This window comes from Odontesthes bonariensis, chromosome 17 (genome assembly GCF_027942865.1).
Source record: "Odontesthes bonariensis isolate fOdoBon6 chromosome 17, fOdoBon6.hap1, whole genome shotgun sequence".
Lineage (NCBI taxonomy): Eukaryota > Metazoa > Chordata > Actinopteri > Atheriniformes > Atherinopsidae > Odontesthes > Odontesthes bonariensis.
The window spans coordinates 23,790,728-23,808,549 of NC_134522.1; the positions used below are offsets into that span (position 1 = coordinate 23,790,728).

Genomic DNA, 17,822 nt, shown 5'->3' on the forward strand with positions numbered 1-17,822 from the left:
TAAATCAAAATGCAAGAATAAAGGTCTCTGTGCAATCCAGCAATGATTGGTTTTACCAAAAACTCGACCTAAACATTATACCACAGTACAAAATCAGTTTAAATCGTCCATTGGCTTTGAATGTTGAAATCACCCTGAATTGAATACAGTAAATGCAGCACATGCTTTTCTATCATTGGCCTTCTGATGTTTTTTCTCATGCCCTGCAGGGATACTGACTCCCACCTCTCCAGTTCTACCTCAGTTCGCTTCTACCCTCACGACCTGGTGAGTGCCCAAAAAGGGGGATCCTTTGTGTTTGTGATACATCAAACCAAAAGCAAATCAAATGACACCCAACTTCAAAATAATTGCACTGGCTAACATTTGACTCATCGACCAAAATGAGCTTCTTTTTATTTTTCATTTGGTAACATCTGCTCTGAGTCGTTTTTTTATTTCTTTACTTTTTTGTTTGTTGTGTTGTATAAGTAAGTTTGACTGATTTTGAGACAGATCTCCCTCCCTCAGATCCGTCTAAACCGCCTGCTGACAATGGACCCAGAGCTACTGGAGCAGCAGGATGGAGATCTCAGCCCGGAGCTCCAGGACGCACCACTGGGACAAGAGGACACTGCAGCCTCTACTGCTGCTGGCAAGGCCAAGCAGTATTACCGCTTGTGGCTTCTCCCCTACCTGTGGGTAGGCCTGCACTTTGACCGGCTTACCCTGCTGGCATTGTTTGACAGGTGACCAAGTTTGTCATTTTTTTGCAAAGTATTCACCACCTTTCAGCTTTGCTATCCAAGTAAAATGATTGGTTATATCCTTGAAACAAATCAAATTCGCCCTCTTTGCACATCAATTAGAAGATAAGAACTTTAACATGGACATGAGGAAGTTATGTGGTCCTGTTTGATAGTATCGCAAATGAAAGAAAAGAACGAAGCAGCATTTTGAGCGAACATTTATTACCTTCTGCGTGGAACAACAGAAGGTAATAAAGGCTGCCTCTCACTGCCTGAAGCACAGAGAGGGACACTTTGTATCGGTGAATTACATAATGATCATGCTGTCAGGCTGCAGCTAACTCAATGGACAAGGAGCCAGACGGAAAACTGACAACGTGAATATGAGAGTGAGGACAATGAAGAAATTCTGTCTTTTATTTGCAGTAAGTGCGTGGCAAAGTACGACACGTCCCTCACCCCCCAACTAACCAGCCAATGAAAATTTGGGCCTCCTTTTATTGTCAGCTAAAGCTTCATCAACTAGTTGGAGGGAAACCTAATTATTTACGTCATTTGGGAGAAGGACCATTTTGAAAACTAGTTTCATCTAAAGTCGAGCCTCTCCATCAGTATTGTGATGTATATTTTAAGTCATCTGTATCAGCTGAACTTACTGAAGAAGTTTTTAGTGAGGAAGGTTTATTAATTGATCAAAATTCTGCCATAAGCCATCTATTTAATCTGACCTAAAGTCAAAGTCAAATTTATTTGTATAGCACATTTCATGTACAAAACAATTCAAAGTGCTTTACATAAAATAAAAGCATTGCAGCAGGGAGTGTAAGAAGCATTAAAAATACATAAAAGAATACCAAGAGAAACAAATAAAATAATTCAAATGAATTTAAAAACAAGCAACAGTCCAGATAAATTAAAAGATAGCGTGCAGATTTCATGCATAGACACATGAGAACAGAAATGTTTTTAACCTGGATTTAAAAATGTCTACATTTGGTGAAAGTTTAATCTCCACTGGCAGTTTGTTCCACTTGTTTGCATCATAACAGCTAAATGCTGCTTCTCCTGAGTCTATCAACACTCCAAGGTTATGAACTTGGTCAGTGATTGTAAGGGCCCGAGTCTCAAGATATGTACCAACGCTGACCCTCTTCTCTTTGCTACCAAACAGAATGATCTCAGTTTTGTCTTCATTTAATTGTAGAAAATTCTCTTTCATCCAGGTGTTTACTTCCTCCAGACACTGACACAGTACGTCTGCTGGGCTGCAGTCGTCCGGTGACAGAGACACATAAAGTTGTGTATCGTCTGCATAACTGTGATAATTGATGTTAAAGTTCTGTAATATCTGACCCAAAGGGAGCATATACAAGTTAAACAGAAGAGGTCCAAGAATTGACCGCTTGGGGACTCCACAAGTCATGGCCACTTGATCAGATCATAGCTGCCAATTGTAACAAAATAACTCCGACCTTCTAAGTAGGACCTGAACCAGTTAAGGACCGCTCCAGAAAGTCCAGTTAATCTGACCTACTGAAATTTTCAAGTGGTTCCCTGTTTACGGCTACTATTTGTGATTGCGGTTGTCTTCTTCTACGTCGATTCAGGGCGCTAACTTGGGCATTTCAAACTTTTTGAATTTTTTAAAATTGAATAGCTGTGATTTAATTTTTTTCACTTTTCTACGACAGTCCTATAATTTTATGTGGTGGACCTTGCTTGACTGTAGGATTCGCCTCTTACTTAAAATGATTACACCTGTCTCCCTTGTGGTACACTGTCTGTTTTTATTGATCCTTATTTTATGGAATGGATTTATTCTTTCCTTTTTTTTTTTTCGCCTTACAGGAACCGTGAGGTTTTAGAGAACGTGCTGGCGGTGGTGCTTGCTGTTCTGGTGGCCTTTCTGGGTTCAGTGCTGCTTGTCCACGACTTCTTCACTGACATCTGGGTCTTTCAGTTCTGCCTCGTCATTGCAAGTTGCCAGTATTCCTTGCTAAAGGTGAGTACTGGACTTGAATTTAAAAAGTGAAGCAGAGAGCAATTGTTGCAAAGTCGCAGTTGAGACGCTGCTGTCATGTGTTTAATTGCACCAGCTAAACCCTGAAAGCGATATATACCTTAAAGGGGAATTGCTGATGATATTTTTTTTCCATTTCATAAGAGGACTTTGTCGATACAAAGGCATAATGTTGGCATACTTTTTTCTTACAGAGTGTTCAACCAGACTCCTCGTCACCCCGACATGTAAGTAATTATCATTTATTAATTATTGTTAATCACTGTTGCACTGCGGGGGACACAATAACAGTGACAACCAAAAGTCAGGTGTATATATACAAACCAACAAATACAAGCAAAAGTAAACTTTTTTTTACAAATGAAAAAGAAATTAAATAAAACTTGTAGGGAATAAACACTTTCTTGATTTGTAAAGCAATGTGTTCCTCCTTTGCATCAGCTGGCTGCTCTGAAACAGTGTCTTTATTAATGCAGCTCTTACTCAGCTGCAGGCAGAAGCTTTAAATAGCTGGTCAGAGTTTACACCACACTCACTCTCTTACTCTTTGTCTATACCCCTCCAGCCTCCCACCCCACTTCTGTTGTCCCCCTTTTCCATCCCCTCAGCTCACATTAAGGACTTCTCTCCTTCCCTTTTCATGACATTTTGGAAAAACCTGGTCTATTTAATTGGGTTCTCGGTGCGTTCACTGTCTGCGCTTCCTTCTGTGAAAAAGCTGTGCAGCTCGTTGCCTCTTGGTTGGAACCCTGCACACTGCAGAAATGCATCCTACCTCCTCTGTGAAACCTTACCCTCGATGCTGTTTCTTTTTATACCGTTTGTCACTGGTGTCACATGAGCTTGTGTTATTTCAGAAGATTTTTATGCTCCAGGTAATTTCAGGATGACAGAAAATTGAAAAAATAATATATATATACATGAATAGACTTAAATAGGTGTTAGTAGCATTTGAGTATATTTTTGTCTCTTTTTGGCCTATTTTGACGTACAAGGTATGTCTTCTAAGTACTGAGCTGTACTGAACCACAATTAGAAAGTCCAGCTTTTATAATGATCCATTTATATCATCATATCGTTCTCTCTGCAGGGTCATAATCGTATCATAGCATACAGCCGGCCTGTGTACTTCTGCCTCTGCTGCGGCCTCATTTGTTTGCTGCACTACGGCAGTCTGAAGATCACTTCATCCCGCTTCACCCTCTACGGAGTCGCACTCACCAGCTCCCTGGTGCTCGCATCTGCTAGGGACCTCGTCATAGGTACCTACACTTCCTCCTGGTCTTTTAGTACAGCGTTGATCAAAATAAGTTGTTCTGTACGGCCCTTTTCCAAAATGTACTTACTGGTTCACAAAATGCTAAAATGAAAGTTACTGTGAGAGTGCTAAGAGGAAGTTAAAAGCAAAGTATATCTAAGCACAAGTCTAGCACTTAATTTGGGGTAAGTATGTCAGATTGAACTTGGCAAACCAAAGCTGTGCTGCCCACTTGGGTTGCTTTTGTTCTCAAACGTTAAAACCGCCTTTCAATAAACAAAGGTCAACAGTAACTGCTGCTGTTGCCATGGAGACATGAAAAAAAAGCTGTTGATGAAACATGTATAAAAAGTCAGTGTCACCTTGCATGTGTCTCCCTGCAGTCTTTACTCTGTGTTTTCCCATCATCTTCTTCGTGGGGCTGCTGCCACAGGTCAACACATTCGTCATGTACCTCTTTGAGCAGCTGGACATCCATGTGTTCGGGGGCAATGGTGAGTGACGTGTAGATGAGCAACTTCTCTGCAGAGGTCACTTTGACCTCTATGGACTGAGACAACATACACTCACACACATCGTCACACTAGTCCAAACATTGTCCTAAGGCTTCATAAGAGGCCAAAGCGCTGAACAGCATTCTGCCTGGACTGGTTCCTGTCAGTTTGAGTGGTCTCATTACTGGCATCCTGTCTGTGCTCTCTGCAGCCTCCACAAGCCTTCTGTCAGCGCTGTACAGCATCCTGCGCAGCATCGTCACTGTTGCTCTGCTCTACGGCTTCTGCTACGGAGCTCTAAAGGTAAAACCGAGGCCCAGCTAACCAGCCTTTAACCCATGTCCTTAAAACTGTAAGATAGTAAGAGAGTTTGAAGATCCAGCAAAAGCATTTTAAAAATTTGGGACTGTAGTGTAAGAGGAGTATCTGTTATTCAGTCGAACGGCCCCAAAACATGGCCGCAAAATGCAAGTTCATGCTCGCTGTCTCGAGCTCCGAGTTTATTCCCAAAGGATTTAAAAAAAGTTTTTCACAACATCAAATAAAACCTGCTTTACTGCATCGGCAAACCAGTAATATTTCAAATTTCTTTTCTTCTAAACCGATCCCATGAAGGCCTCAGGTGCCTTTCAACTTGCAAGCAGACACGCTCGTATTTAAACATCAAGTCTTCATAGATGAAAACTACAAATTTATATGTAGAAACTGCCGTTTCCTGCTGGTCATGCTAAAATGCCTTCGTACAGCAGGTTTGACATTATCATTTGTACCGTCTCAGTTTAGCATTTTAGCTTAGTAACATTTGCAAATTGGCACTAAACACAGAGGCTGCGAGTGAAACTCCATAAGAATATGCTAATATATTTAGTATGCTAAGATTGTAAAAGAGGTTTTTATTGAGGATGTTTGAAACCCTGGTATGAACTCAATAATATGTCAACTGTTTTGGGGGGAGCATTGTATGAAAGTGAAATGCAGTGGTGAAGGAAGTGTGAATGTAATATTTAACTTTGCTGATTATAGTATGTTTCAGATGAATCATTTTAATCACGTCAGCATTAAGACCTGTATGTCAGACGTCCAGAAACGTTTGTTACTCCGTGAAACATTTTGATGTGTTTCCTAAAATCCTGTCGTTGTTGTGTCTCAGGAGACCTGGGAGCCTCACCACATCCCCGTGTTATTTTCCGTGTTCTGCGGCCTCTTGGTGGCGGTGTCTTACCACCTGAGCCGGCAGAGCAGTGACCCCTCTGTCCTCGTGTAAGTTCACAGCCCTGCACCACAGACCTCGCTCGGAGCAACTTTGCAGTGTTAAAAGTGCGCTTTGAATACATGTTTGAAAAACTTCTGGCCTCTCGAAAGATCCGATGTGCAAAACTCAACTATCTGGCGATTTACGTGTTCAAAAAAAACGGGTCTCCAGAAAGTATTTTTCATTCATTACATGGAGCCATGTCTGCAAGAGGGAAATTCACATCAAAGTTTCATCTGTTAGTTTTGCATTCATACATATCCCGGGGCTCTCAAGTAGCTTGAAACAGCTTCACCCAGTGGTTGTGTTTTATTAACAGTGTAAAATTTTACATTTCCTCTGTGACAAACGAAACTAAGGAGACTGTTGGTATTTAAATGGTGCAAAATGTTTTGCTTCTTGATTCACAGCTCACTGATACAGTCCAAGATTTTACCCAATTTAAAAGACAAGAACCCAGAGGACCCCCTGTCAGAGGTGCAGGACCCTCTGCCGGAGAAGCTGAGGGCCTCAGTGGTGAGTTCACCAGGACACTGTCATTGAATTATATTTATTAAAACCGCTGCTGCCAAAATGCTTTGGTGAGCAGCTTATTTATCCTGTTTTGGATTTTTTTTTTTTTCTTCTCCCACACTCGATGTTTCTTTTCAAACGTAAAAAAGAATGAGCGCCTGCAGTCAGACCTGATCGTCTGCGTGGTCATTGCTGTCCTTTACTTCGCCATCCACGTCAGCACAGTATTCATTGCTTTGCAGGTACAGTAAATGATTTAAAAGAAATGCTGTGAAAGCTCAAAATCAAACGCATGTCTGAATACATTTAAGAAAAAACTTTGTTTGACTAATAAGGGACAAAACTTTTACCTTACAGCAGTTGAAAATGTGTATCTGTTTGTGTGGAAATGCATTCGTGTTTATCTCTAAACCAGCAGACAGTAGCTAATGACTCTCCTGTGTTTCCTCAGCCTTTCCTCAGCTATGTCCTCTACGCTCTGTTGGGGACGGTTGGCTTGCTCACACACTACCTTCTGCCTCAAGTCCGCAAGCAGCTGCCTTGGTACTGCTTCTCTCACCCTCTGCTCAAAACCAAGGAGTACTACCAGTTTGAAGTCAGGGGTAAGTACGCTTGATTTGGAGCATCCCTCAAACATCTCTCACAAAAAATGAGAGAAATAATATTTTTTTGTCTTTCGAGCCACGAAACCAAAGCTACTGAAGTGTATTGCTGCCACCCAGGAAAAATAAATGGGACTTAACAGTGTATAGAGCTCAACTAGAATGAATGAAGTTTCTAGTTTGTAGTCTATTCCTCATTGATCTAACAGACAGCTGAGTTCTTGCCGGCACCATGTCTCTGAAGTGTAACCCCGTCTTCCTCTCTCTCTCTCTCATCAGATGCGGCTCATGTTATGTGGTTTGAAAAGCTCCACGTGTGGCTGCTGTTTGTGGAAAAGAACATTCTCTACCCACTGGTCATCCTTAACGAGCTGAGTGGCAGCGCCAGAGAACTCGCCAAGAGACTCGATACCGAGTGAGGATTAAAAATATTTACCGAGTGCTCTTTACTAACCTTACTAAACATTACATTGGTCAAAGTATTGCAACTACTGTGCACTTAATATAACCTACTTAATTTTCCATGTTTTTATGCCTAATGTTTTGTACTTTTTCACGATTTGACCCATCACTGAGATATTCTTTGTTGGGTGTTTTCTATCTCAGGGTTGGTGCTTTAATGATCACAATAGCGGGCCTGAAGCTGCTTCGTTCCTCCTACAGCAGCCCCACCTACCAGTATGTGACCATCCTCTTCACCGTCCTCTTCTTCACCTTCGACTACCGTCATCTGTCCGAGACGCTGCTCCTCGACCTCTTCCTCATGTCCATTGTTTTCAGCAAGGTTAGAAGAACACGTGAAGTGCACAGTTTGTACTGTCCTGACAAGACGAATGCGTAGATTTATTATCTAAAAGCAACGTTGCTCATAGTTCAATATATCGGATCAAACGGTCTAAGTATTTTATTTTACTTTAAATGCAGCTGCTTTGATCAATAAATGAATTCAATGGGATATTTTTTTTTTTTTTTTACAGTTGTGGGAGCTGTTTTACAAGCTGCATTTTGTCTACACCTACATTGCTCCGTGGCAGATCACATGGGGCTCAGCCTTCCACGCCTTTGCTCAGCCGTTTGCTGTGCCTCGTATCCTTTCAGCATATATACAGTTTACTAAGTCACCAGTTTTCTTGGTAGACCTTAAACACAATAACGCTACATGCCGTAATCACGTTTGACGGACAAAATTTTGACTGAGTAAACTCCTGTTAGATGTTGGAATTTGTTGAGCTTCTAACGTCTTTTGCAAACGGTGAAGTAACCTTGACCAGAGCTTCCCCAGACTCGGCCATGCTGTTTGTCCAGACCATAGTGTCGGCGGTCTTCTCCACTCCCCTCAACCCCTTCCTTGGCAGTGCCATCTTCATCACCTCCTATGTCCGCCCTGTCAAGTTCTGGGAGCGAGACTATAAGTATGATTTTTTTTTTTTTTTTTTTTTTTTTTTTTTTTTTTTTTTTTAAGAAGTGGCAAAGATAAATGTCTAATTTTCCGTTTAAATCCGCTGCTAACATTTGAGATTTCTTTCTCCTCATTTCATGCAGCACCAAGAGAGTTGATCACTCTAACACCCGGCTGGCCTCTCAGCTGGACAGAAATCCAGGTGAGTTAAACATAAACTTTGTGGTGGATCTCTTACCAGCATTAACCAGAAGAACGAGTCAGGCTTATTTTAACAAGCAGAAGGCAGCAATAGATTTGTGCACCGATGCCTGTTATTAAAGAGCACCAGATATCTAAACGGGTTAAATATTTAGTCTATTCCTAAAACAATGCATGTTTTTTGTATTTTTTTTCCTCTTATCCAATTTCCTGCAATCATCCCTCCTCAGGCTCAGACGACAATAATTTGAACTCTATCTTCTACGAGCACCTTACTCGCTCCCTGCAGCACAGCCTTTGTGGGGACCTCCTACTGGGTCGCTGGGGAAACTTCAGCACCGGGGACTGCTTCATCCTGGCCTCGGACTACTTGAACGCTCTGGTGCATCTCATAGAGATCGGCAATGGCCTGGTCACCTTTCAGCTCCGCGGGCTGGAGTTCAGAGGTGAGAATCTTGAACCCCACACGTCAGGAGTGTGGTTAACAGTTCGTTTTTCTTTATTTCTGGGAAGTTGTACGGGTGTTTTTAATGTTTTTGACCTTTCTATGACGAGTGTCATTTCTAAAGAGTTAAAGTAAATATTAAAGGTATTTTTGTAAAGATACCAATTGTAGGGTGTCAAGTCCTTCCAACACTCTTTGAAGTAGCAAAGTTCAAACAAGGGTTTACTAATTCCATTCAAACTTTACAGGGATATCACTTTAACAAATATAACACTATGACAAGAATAATATCTTCTGAATGTTTGTAGTCCAAATGACATGTATAAATTGACTGCCAGCTCCTAAAAAATATTGCTTTATGTGTCTACTTTGTGGATATGGTACATGTAGATATTTTTATCTTCGTCAATACACTTTTTGAGTGCAGTGGAAATGGTTGATCACACAAACTTATCGCCCTGCCATAAGTCTTAATAAACAGGTCAGATATGCCCTTATCCCCCCATATTCCCTTATGCCGTTACACTTAAAAAGGTCAGGTAATTAGCAGTTAGCTCGTATAGCTAGGTAAAGGCAACAGTATACAACATATGTTGATAATGATGAATGTTAGCAAATATTTAGTTATGATTCATTTCTGTGTTTATAAACTTTAATACAGAAGAAAACAACTGCCTGCAATGGGACGTTCGAACCAGAACATCCATACATCTCCCTCCTTGTGCCTCATATTTCCTGCTAAGTTTACGTCTGTCGTGCCGGCAGCACGGGCGCAAACACACAAGTGTGCAAGCATTTCTCCTACTTGATAAGTAGAAAACAAAAAGAGGAATACAATCAATGTTTCTGCTCACAATAGTTTTGTCAGATGGTATTTTATTGAAACTTTAAGCTGCCTTCGCAAAAAGTCTGGCAATGTTTCACAGCAGGGTGGTTTTTAGGCGTGGTTGCTTTTATTTGAACAAAGGTGGTTTTTTTAAAAAAAAATTTAAAAAAAGGAGCGAAACGTTTGGCTTCTGTTGTTCACTGCTTTGGTGATGCAGCCGTTGCTCCCAGTCCTCTTTCATTCTCAAGCTCGCTTGACCACTGCAGCTCAAGCTTCGAGTCTTCTCTCTCCCAAGCTGACTGAAACAGGAGCAGGTGGCTGAAATTACAAAACAACATGAAATTAATGATTAAATGAGCTGTGGCCGAGCCTAAACATGAGACGACAGAAAAGCAAAAATAATGTTGGGGTTACTCCAGCGCTCAGATATTTTCCGTATACCAAAAGTGCTGGTACCACTGGCTCCCTGCCGATGCAGTTTTTGGAGGTTAAATATGTCCCCAGTAATTTGTTTAGACTCTAGTTCCTGAAATGGTAATGGAGAGAGTCATTTTAGGGATCATCCAGATGTTTCTAGTTCCTGGCAAGTGTTCCTGCTCATGAGAAAACAAGTGAACCTTTCATTTTCATTTACAGAGATCTACCAAATATATGTATCGTCTCTGTTACTAGTTTGAAGCCTTTTGAATCCAGCATGATGTTCATTTTGGAATTCATGGTCCCAATGCGGAGTGAAATGGAGGATAAAGCAGGGTATGGTGTAGGGTGAGGCTCCACTTGTAAAACTAAACTGTGAGAATTTGTATTTTTAAGTTGTATTTCACCGACATCTGAATTTAAATGATAGAATGAATGAAACTGATAACTAGTTCTTCAGCCGTTTCAAAAGTGTAAAAAGCATTCCATCGTGTTAGTTTCTCTGTGCTTTATCTTTGTGGAAAACACACCTGGCTGTGCTTTCTCATCGTGACTTGAGGTCATTTAACCGGGGCTCTCTGCTCCACAACAAACCTGCTGAAAACGAGCTCCGCTGAGAGCATGTGATGAAATTGACTTTTTACAGCGTGACCCTCATCACCGGTCTGTCAGCAACTTTATCTGTACCGGTGAAAGGTTTTGTTACAGATTAGCTTTTTATGGTTCTCCTTTCCCTCAATGTGCTGCGTAATGTGTCAAAACCCTGACTTAAAGTCAATTTATCAGTAAGCTGGACGATGGTAAATAAATCTGCTCAGTTATTTGGATAATTGGCAAGCTATTTTAAGCATTATTCAAGTCTGCAGATTTTTCTCTCTACAGGAACCTACTGCCAGCAGAGGGAAGTGGAGGCCATCACTGAAGGGGTGGAGGAAGATGAGGGCTGCTGCTGCTGCGAGCCAGGCCACCTTCCTCACATCCTGTCCTTCAACACTGCTTTCGGGCAGCGCTGGCTGGCCTGGGAGGTGTTGGTCACCAAATACGTTCTTGAGGGCTACAGCATCACTGATAACAGCGCCGCCTCCATGCTGCAGGTGTTTGACCTGCGACGCATCCTCACCACCTACTATGTCAAGGTTTGTAGGATCAAATGTTGCTGTTTAAGAGTGGGTCTAACCACCAGTAAGTAAAATTTATAAAATCTTACTGGCCTCAGGGTATTATCTACTACGTCGTCGCTTCACCCAAACTGGAGGAGTGGCTGGCTAATGAGACCATGAAAGACGGCTTGCGAGGGTGCGGAGAGAGGAACTACGTCGACCTGGATCCCACCTTCAATCCCAACATCGATGAGGACTACGACCATCGGCTGGCAGGCATCTCCAGGGACAGTTTTTGTGGGGTCTACCTGGGTTGGATTCAGTACTGCAACTCTCAAAGGGCCAAGGTAACGCCACATGTTCTCTTTTTGTGCAACAGCAACCATTAAGATGAAGTTAAGATGAAAGGATACGCACAAGAGATTTGAGTTTCACAAGTCTTCCCCGTCTCTGCTTTGCGTTATAGCCACTTGACAGTGAGAAAGACTCAGCTCTGGTGCTGCTCTGCTTTGGCCTGTGTGTGCTGGGAAGGAGAGCTCTGGGAACTGCAGCCCATCACATGTCCAGGTTAGCTAGTAATCTTTATTATTGTAGGTTAATGGTCTATAATGTATCAGGGTATGTTTTCTTATGTAGGTCAGGAGCATCAATTTTGGTCTCTTGATACAATCACACTCTTAATGTTTGGTATCTTAACTATCAGAAAAATGAAAATGCACATTACCTTTGAAGGCATACACACTTGTATTTTATTTATATCTGTCTTTTTTATCTCTGATTTCTGCTCTCCATCTCAGCAATCTGGAGTCTTTCCTTTATGGACTTCATGCATTATTTAAGGGAGATTTCCGCATCTCGTCAGTGCGAGACGAGTGGATCTTTGCAGACATGGAACTGCTCAGGAAAGTTGTGGTGCCTGGAATCCGAATGTCTCTCAAATTACACCAGGTGAGGTTCTGAAGGTGTTGTTGAGAAAAGCCTGCCTTCACCCTGATCAGTCGGGTCAAATTTGATCATTCTGCCTTTGTGTTGTTTGTCAGGACCACTTCACCTCCCCCGACGAGTACGAAGAGCCAGCCGTTCTTTTTGAGGCCATCTCCTCCCACCAGCAGAACCTGGTCATCGCTCACGAGGGCGACCCAGCCTGGAGGAGCGCTGTGCTGTCCAACGCCCCATCGCTCCTCGCCCTGCGCCACGTCCTGGACGAAGGCACCAACGAGTACAAAATCATTATGCTCAATCGACGATACCTCAGCTTCCGCGTCATAAAGGTGGGACTGCAACAGATTGAGTCCGATGCGGTGATTGCCACTAAATCTAAGGTGAAACATTGCATTTTTAATATCATCACTTGTGCTGCAGGTGAATAAAGAATGTGTCCGGGGCCTTTGGGCAGGACAGCAGCAGGAGCTGGTGTTCCTGAGAAACAGAAACCCAGAGCGTGGGAGCATCCAGAACGCCAAGCAGGCTCTGCGTAACATGATCAATTCGTCTTGCGACCAGCCTATTGGATATCCAATCTACGTATCTCCTCTGACCACCTCCTACTGCAACTCGCACCCACAGCTCGGACACATCTTGGGAGGCCCCATCAGCGTCGCAAACATCCGCAACTTTGTCGTTAGCACCTGGCACAGGTTTGTGACCGCAGTGGTTCAGCTGTTAGGCTTTGGGAAAACAATCTTTTGTGATATTTTGTTCAGAGTTCTTTTTATTTAGGTTACGTTTGGTCAAAATTAGACAAAATTTTCTTGCAGGTTACGGAAAGGCTGTGGTGCAGGCTGTAACAGCGGCGGGAATATTGAGGATTCAGATGCAGGAGGGTTGTCGTGCGGCAGTGGGAATGTGACAGGTGGCGACTCTCAGCAGAGCTCGATGTCGCAGGGTGGCACCTCTGGACCTGTTCCTCCTCATTCATACCAGCCACATTCTCTGGGTGAGAACTACTGAAAGTGTGTCTCTTTTTAGAAGCCACAGCATATCAACAACACTGATATGTGAATTGGGTTATTTTGAACTCTGCCTTCCTTTTCCAATGGATACCTGAGGAGATGAATGTCAGGGTATGTCATGCTATATTTTAGCCATTCTAGCTTTAGGCTCTGTGGAAAGAACACATTCTTGTACCCGGCAGGATTTTCATCTTTAGAATTCAGTGGGATTCACCTCTGATTTGACATCTCTCTTCACCTCCTGGTATCCAGGCACCAGTCAGAGTTCTCAATCCGTTCAATCGGGCTTGGTACGCCACTCCCCCGCCCGAGCCTCTATGGCCAGCCAGTCATCATCATACCGCTACAGCAGCAGCCGTCACTCTTCCCTGCGCACCTCCACAACAGGCCTGGAGCCCTGTCGTCGTTCCTCCACCAGCCAGCTGTCTCTGCGCACTCTCCCCACCTCCCTGCAGCTCCGGCTTGGCTCCACTTCTGACCCCACCGGCCCCTCATCCTCCCTCTCCAGCCACAGCATCCCTCCCTGCAAGCGTCACACGCTGGTCGGCCTCCTTGGCAACGACGGCGTTTGCAGCACCGTCACAGATCCCCTCAGCCAGCATCATCACTATCATCATCACCCACAGCAGCACAACCCATCCGTCTCCACCATACGGAGAGATGACATCTCCTACAGAGTGCAGGTTTGTAAATATTTTGTAGAAATAAGCTGAAGTGACATCACTTAGCAGCTCATTTTCACTGGGACCATGAACCTGGGATAACTGCCAGAGAAATTCTGGCATCAGCTCTCAGCTCCCCATGATTACTTGATTTCTACTGTTGAGGTTTTATGATGTCTCTCAGATTGTGGAAGCGAGTCAGGTGCTGGAGACCATCAACTTATCGAAGCGCAAGGAGCTGCAGTGGCCTGACGAGACCATGAGACTGAGAGCAGGACGGACTTGCTGGAGAGAGTGGAGCCCTGTCGAGGGCATGGAAGGACATGTAAGTCTTCTCTAACAGTTGTAACACATCAGCCTCCATCAACCAGATTACCTCCACTCATTTACACACTGAATAATTCAAGTTAAATACTGGAAATCTGAGAGTAAAAAATGATCAGTTTGGATTTTGCTGCTTTGTCTGATCTATTCAAATTTCTGACCTCTTCTTTCATTTTACAATTTGAATGTAGTTTGTAAATCAAATCAAATCAAATTTATTTGTATAGCACATTTCATGTACAAACAGTTCAAAGTGCTTTACATAAAATAAAAGCATTGCAGCAGGGAGTGCAAGAAGCATTAAAAATACATAAAATAATATAAAGAGAAACAAATAAAATCATTTAAATGAATTTAAAATCAGGCAACAGTCTAGATAAGTTAAAAGATATTTCATGCATAGACACATGAGAACAGAAATGTCTTTAACCTGGATTTAAAAATGTCTACATGTACGTGTCCTATTTGTGGCCTCTTAAAGGAGAAGTTCGTTTTTTTAAACCTGGACTTTATTTCTGGCATAAAATACGTTCATCTACTCACCGATAATGGTTTGGTGAAAGTTATGAACAGCGTCGATGAAGTCATCCCACTAGACGCGTGTGTAGAAAGCCCCCATAAGCCCCCCGATAGCCCCGGATAACAACAACATGGCAGCTATGAGCTAACAGTGCAATAGAATGCGTTCATTCATTCATTCGGCTTAAAGTATTGGTGAAATAAAGACAGATAATGCCTTATTTAGAGGCTGTATTGTCTATACCCTGTTCACTCCCGTTATATGGATATACGCGGATCTCGAGTGATCTAAATATCGTCCGAAGGATGCCGACTTTCACCAAACTGTTATCGGTGAGTAGATGAACGTATGTTATGCCAGAAATAAGGTCATGGTTTAAAAAAAACGAACTTCCCCTTTAACACCTTCTCTGAGCCGCTTGCTTTAACAAACGCTTTTGTAAATTTGATTAGATGCTTCCTCTCCCTAATCCGCCTCCTGTGTTGGCCCCTGCAGGTGATTCACCGGTGGGTGCCTTGTAGTCGAGACCCAGCCAATCGCTCCCATATCGACAAGACCATCCTGCTGGTACAGGTGGAAGATAAGCTAGTGCCCATTATTGAGACTGGAGTCATTGAGTTGGGCGCAGAGGTTTGAGACAAGCAAGCACACACATCACACAGAAAGACACGCTTGTGTGAAGATGGAGCCAGATCTTCCTGGCTTTCAGCAGGACACAGGAGCCTGCGGGCAAACAGGGAATGGGAGCTTTCGCTCCCTCCCCCCCATTCCTTATCGCTGAGGGGGAAAGGAAGCCAGGGAAAAGTGCAAACACAGGCAGAGAATACATTTATCCAACATGCTTCACTGCAGCAACACACATCCACAGTATCTGCCTTGCGTTGTGTCTCAGAAATGCTGCATGACAGTAAACGACCCTTAAGTTAGTTCTTGCTACTGGTAATTAATTTCTATGCATTTCAGCAGCGATTTTTCTCAGAAATACTGACAGAGCTGAGTGTAAAAAGCGTGTGGAGATTTTTCTTGTTTTTGTAAATCCTTTAATATTTTGCCAAATACGTTTATTAAATATCTGCCATGTGAAAGCTTTTTGTTTTTTTTCTCATTTTGGCTGCCAAGACTGCAGAGAAAGTTGTGGCGCAGAACAGACAGAAGTCAGACTAGACGGCGCTGTCCCCCACAAACTCTGTCTCATTGTTGTCATTCCTCCTTAATTCTTTTTAAATTTGCAAGATTCATTTGCGCAAAGAAAACAAGAACCTGCACTATGATTTTTCTGTTGTTTTTTTTTTTATTTACAGCAATGCACTACAATCTTTAGATTATATCACATTTTATTTATTACAGACTGAGTGGCCATGGTTACCGATGCCTTGGGAATGAAAAAAAAAATGCAATCATTATTCTGTTTTCAGCCATTTTAGTTTAATAATTTTTGTTTGATAAACTTGAAAATAACTTTTTACTGTATATGAATTTATCAATACATATATATATTTACACAAATATATATATATATATAATGTCTATGTATAGAATATTTTGTTTTCAATATTTATTACAGTGAACATAATATTTACACTTTGTTACATCTTTTCTTTTGCTGTTTTTCTTTCATTTTGGGACAAAGATTAATGTATTGAGGACCATTGGTTGAAAACAAGATGCCGCAAATTTTGATGGACTGTTTCACTATTTAACTTCTTTTCTATATGAAGGAATAAAAGTTTGATTTATTGCTGTCTTTAATACGCCTCCTCTCAATCCTTATCCGTTTTTGTGTTGATTCAAATGTTTGTTCTTCAAAATAGGACACTAAACAGTACCCGGAATTTTGTTGACTTATTTTGAAGTGTAAGCTTGGTTTTTGGGGTGTAAATTGATAAAAACAAGAGCATTTAGTTTGTATTTGATGGCTTTAGCATGTCTTCTGAATGAATGGCTTTACATATTGTGATACACAGAGCCAGTGGTGACAGAAGTGCTTATTTACTTTAAGTGAAATAAGCAATTTGTGATTTTTATGGATTGATTATTGTCTGCATGGCAAAATTAGGCTGTCAATGAATTCTAAGAACTGATCCGTTTCTGAGGAAAGTGATTGTACAACTTACATTTTTAATTTGACAAAACAAGGACACTCCATAAGTTTAAAAGTGCTAGGTGGGGCTTTTTGCATGTGCTGTGAGGAACAGATGAAATTAGAAACTTAGACAGGCTTGGTGGAGAACACGTTAAAAGCTAGGCCGACCAGAGAGCGGTACATTTCTAATATTGCAGAAAGCCATAAAAAGTGAATACATGATCATTCTGATCTTCATGCGACCTTGTATAATTTAGCTTAATCTTATTAAGAATCGCTCTCTTCTTCTAACATTTCCTGCTGAATTTACACCAATATAAGAAGAGATGTGACATGTAGGCATAGTTTCAATCAGGAAAAATGTTCTATCATTATTTTATCCACTTTGTACAATCTACAAGTCGCACTTGCAACAAAACAGGTCCTTAGCATGATGTTACCACCACCGTACTTAATGGCCACTAAAGCATTCCTGATGCTAAAATGTCCGAGCTTTACTCCTGAATGTATAACACAAATCTTTTATTCATATGGCCTAAATAAGAGTTCTTGTGTGTGCATGTGATCAACTGCAAACTTGATCTTCATGGTTAAAGTTGTTCATTTAGGCATCTTTCTAAGGCAACAGCTTCTCAATGAAAAGATCCTTCAAAGGCACCATGAAAACACTTCTCAATAGCTTGTACTTACATTTAAACTGCTGTACTTGGATTGAAGTTTGAAGTGAGGAACCTCTTTCTCAAATCTGCACAGAGCACGACGGATATTTTTTCCATTGTACTTAACGTTGGTCAGTAAAGTGACTTGTCGAAAAATGTATGCTTTTGCTACTACAGAAAAGTTGCACGCAGCAGTCAATCATAATCAAGTTAAGCTTTTGCCATGGTAACGGCAATTTTAATCACTTCGCCCCCAGGGGAGAAAAAAACAAAACACTCAATATACGCTTTATAGTAGAAATAATTCATGTACAGTAAATTTGCATTTCTGACTGTAATTGTAAATGTATTAGAAGACTCTAATGTA

The 17,822-nt window shown here is 41.8% G+C and overlaps 1 protein-coding gene across 2 annotated transcripts in view; it reads left to right on the forward strand.

Annotated features, from left to right (window-relative positions):
• The window catches only part of pcnx1 (pecanex 1), a 38,542-nt gene extending 22,080 nt beyond the window's left edge, over positions 1 to 16,462 (forward strand). The window contains exons 10-36 of one of the 2 annotated variants that reach the window (XM_075447513.1): positions 210 to 267; positions 496 to 728; positions 2,577 to 2,730; positions 2,943 to 2,975; positions 3,839 to 4,010; positions 4,390 to 4,500; positions 4,712 to 4,803; positions 5,651 to 5,760; positions 6,163 to 6,268; positions 6,415 to 6,507; positions 6,717 to 6,867; positions 7,147 to 7,282; positions 7,474 to 7,651; positions 7,845 to 7,953; positions 8,150 to 8,279; positions 8,410 to 8,468; positions 8,698 to 8,913; positions 11,038 to 11,291; positions 11,372 to 11,602; positions 11,722 to 11,822; positions 12,053 to 12,203; positions 12,296 to 12,526; positions 12,618 to 12,892; positions 13,013 to 13,191; positions 13,460 to 13,890; positions 14,054 to 14,194; positions 15,209 to 16,462. In XM_075447513.1, the coding sequence (XP_075303628.1) occupies positions 210 to 267; positions 496 to 728; positions 2,577 to 2,730; positions 2,943 to 2,975; positions 3,839 to 4,010; positions 4,390 to 4,500; positions 4,712 to 4,803; positions 5,651 to 5,760; positions 6,163 to 6,268; positions 6,415 to 6,507; positions 6,717 to 6,867; positions 7,147 to 7,282; positions 7,474 to 7,651; positions 7,845 to 7,953; positions 8,150 to 8,279; positions 8,410 to 8,468; positions 8,698 to 8,913; positions 11,038 to 11,291; positions 11,372 to 11,602; positions 11,722 to 11,822; positions 12,053 to 12,203; positions 12,296 to 12,526; positions 12,618 to 12,892; positions 13,013 to 13,191; positions 13,460 to 13,890; positions 14,054 to 14,194; positions 15,209 to 15,349 (4,276 nt within the window). In that variant the 3' untranslated portion in view covers positions 15,350 to 16,462. The remainder of the gene's footprint in view (positions 1 to 209; positions 268 to 495; positions 729 to 2,576; positions 2,731 to 2,942; positions 2,976 to 3,838; positions 4,011 to 4,389; positions 4,501 to 4,711; positions 4,804 to 5,650; positions 5,761 to 6,162; positions 6,269 to 6,414; positions 6,508 to 6,716; positions 6,868 to 7,146; positions 7,283 to 7,473; positions 7,652 to 7,844; positions 7,954 to 8,149; positions 8,280 to 8,409; positions 8,469 to 8,697; positions 8,914 to 11,037; positions 11,292 to 11,371; positions 11,603 to 11,721; positions 11,823 to 12,052; positions 12,204 to 12,295; positions 12,527 to 12,617; positions 12,893 to 13,012; positions 13,192 to 13,459; positions 13,891 to 14,053; positions 14,195 to 15,208) is intronic. The other variant, XM_075447514.1, reaches the window with a different exon arrangement.
• The last annotated feature ends 1,360 nt before the right edge of the window (positions 16,463 to 17,822 follow it).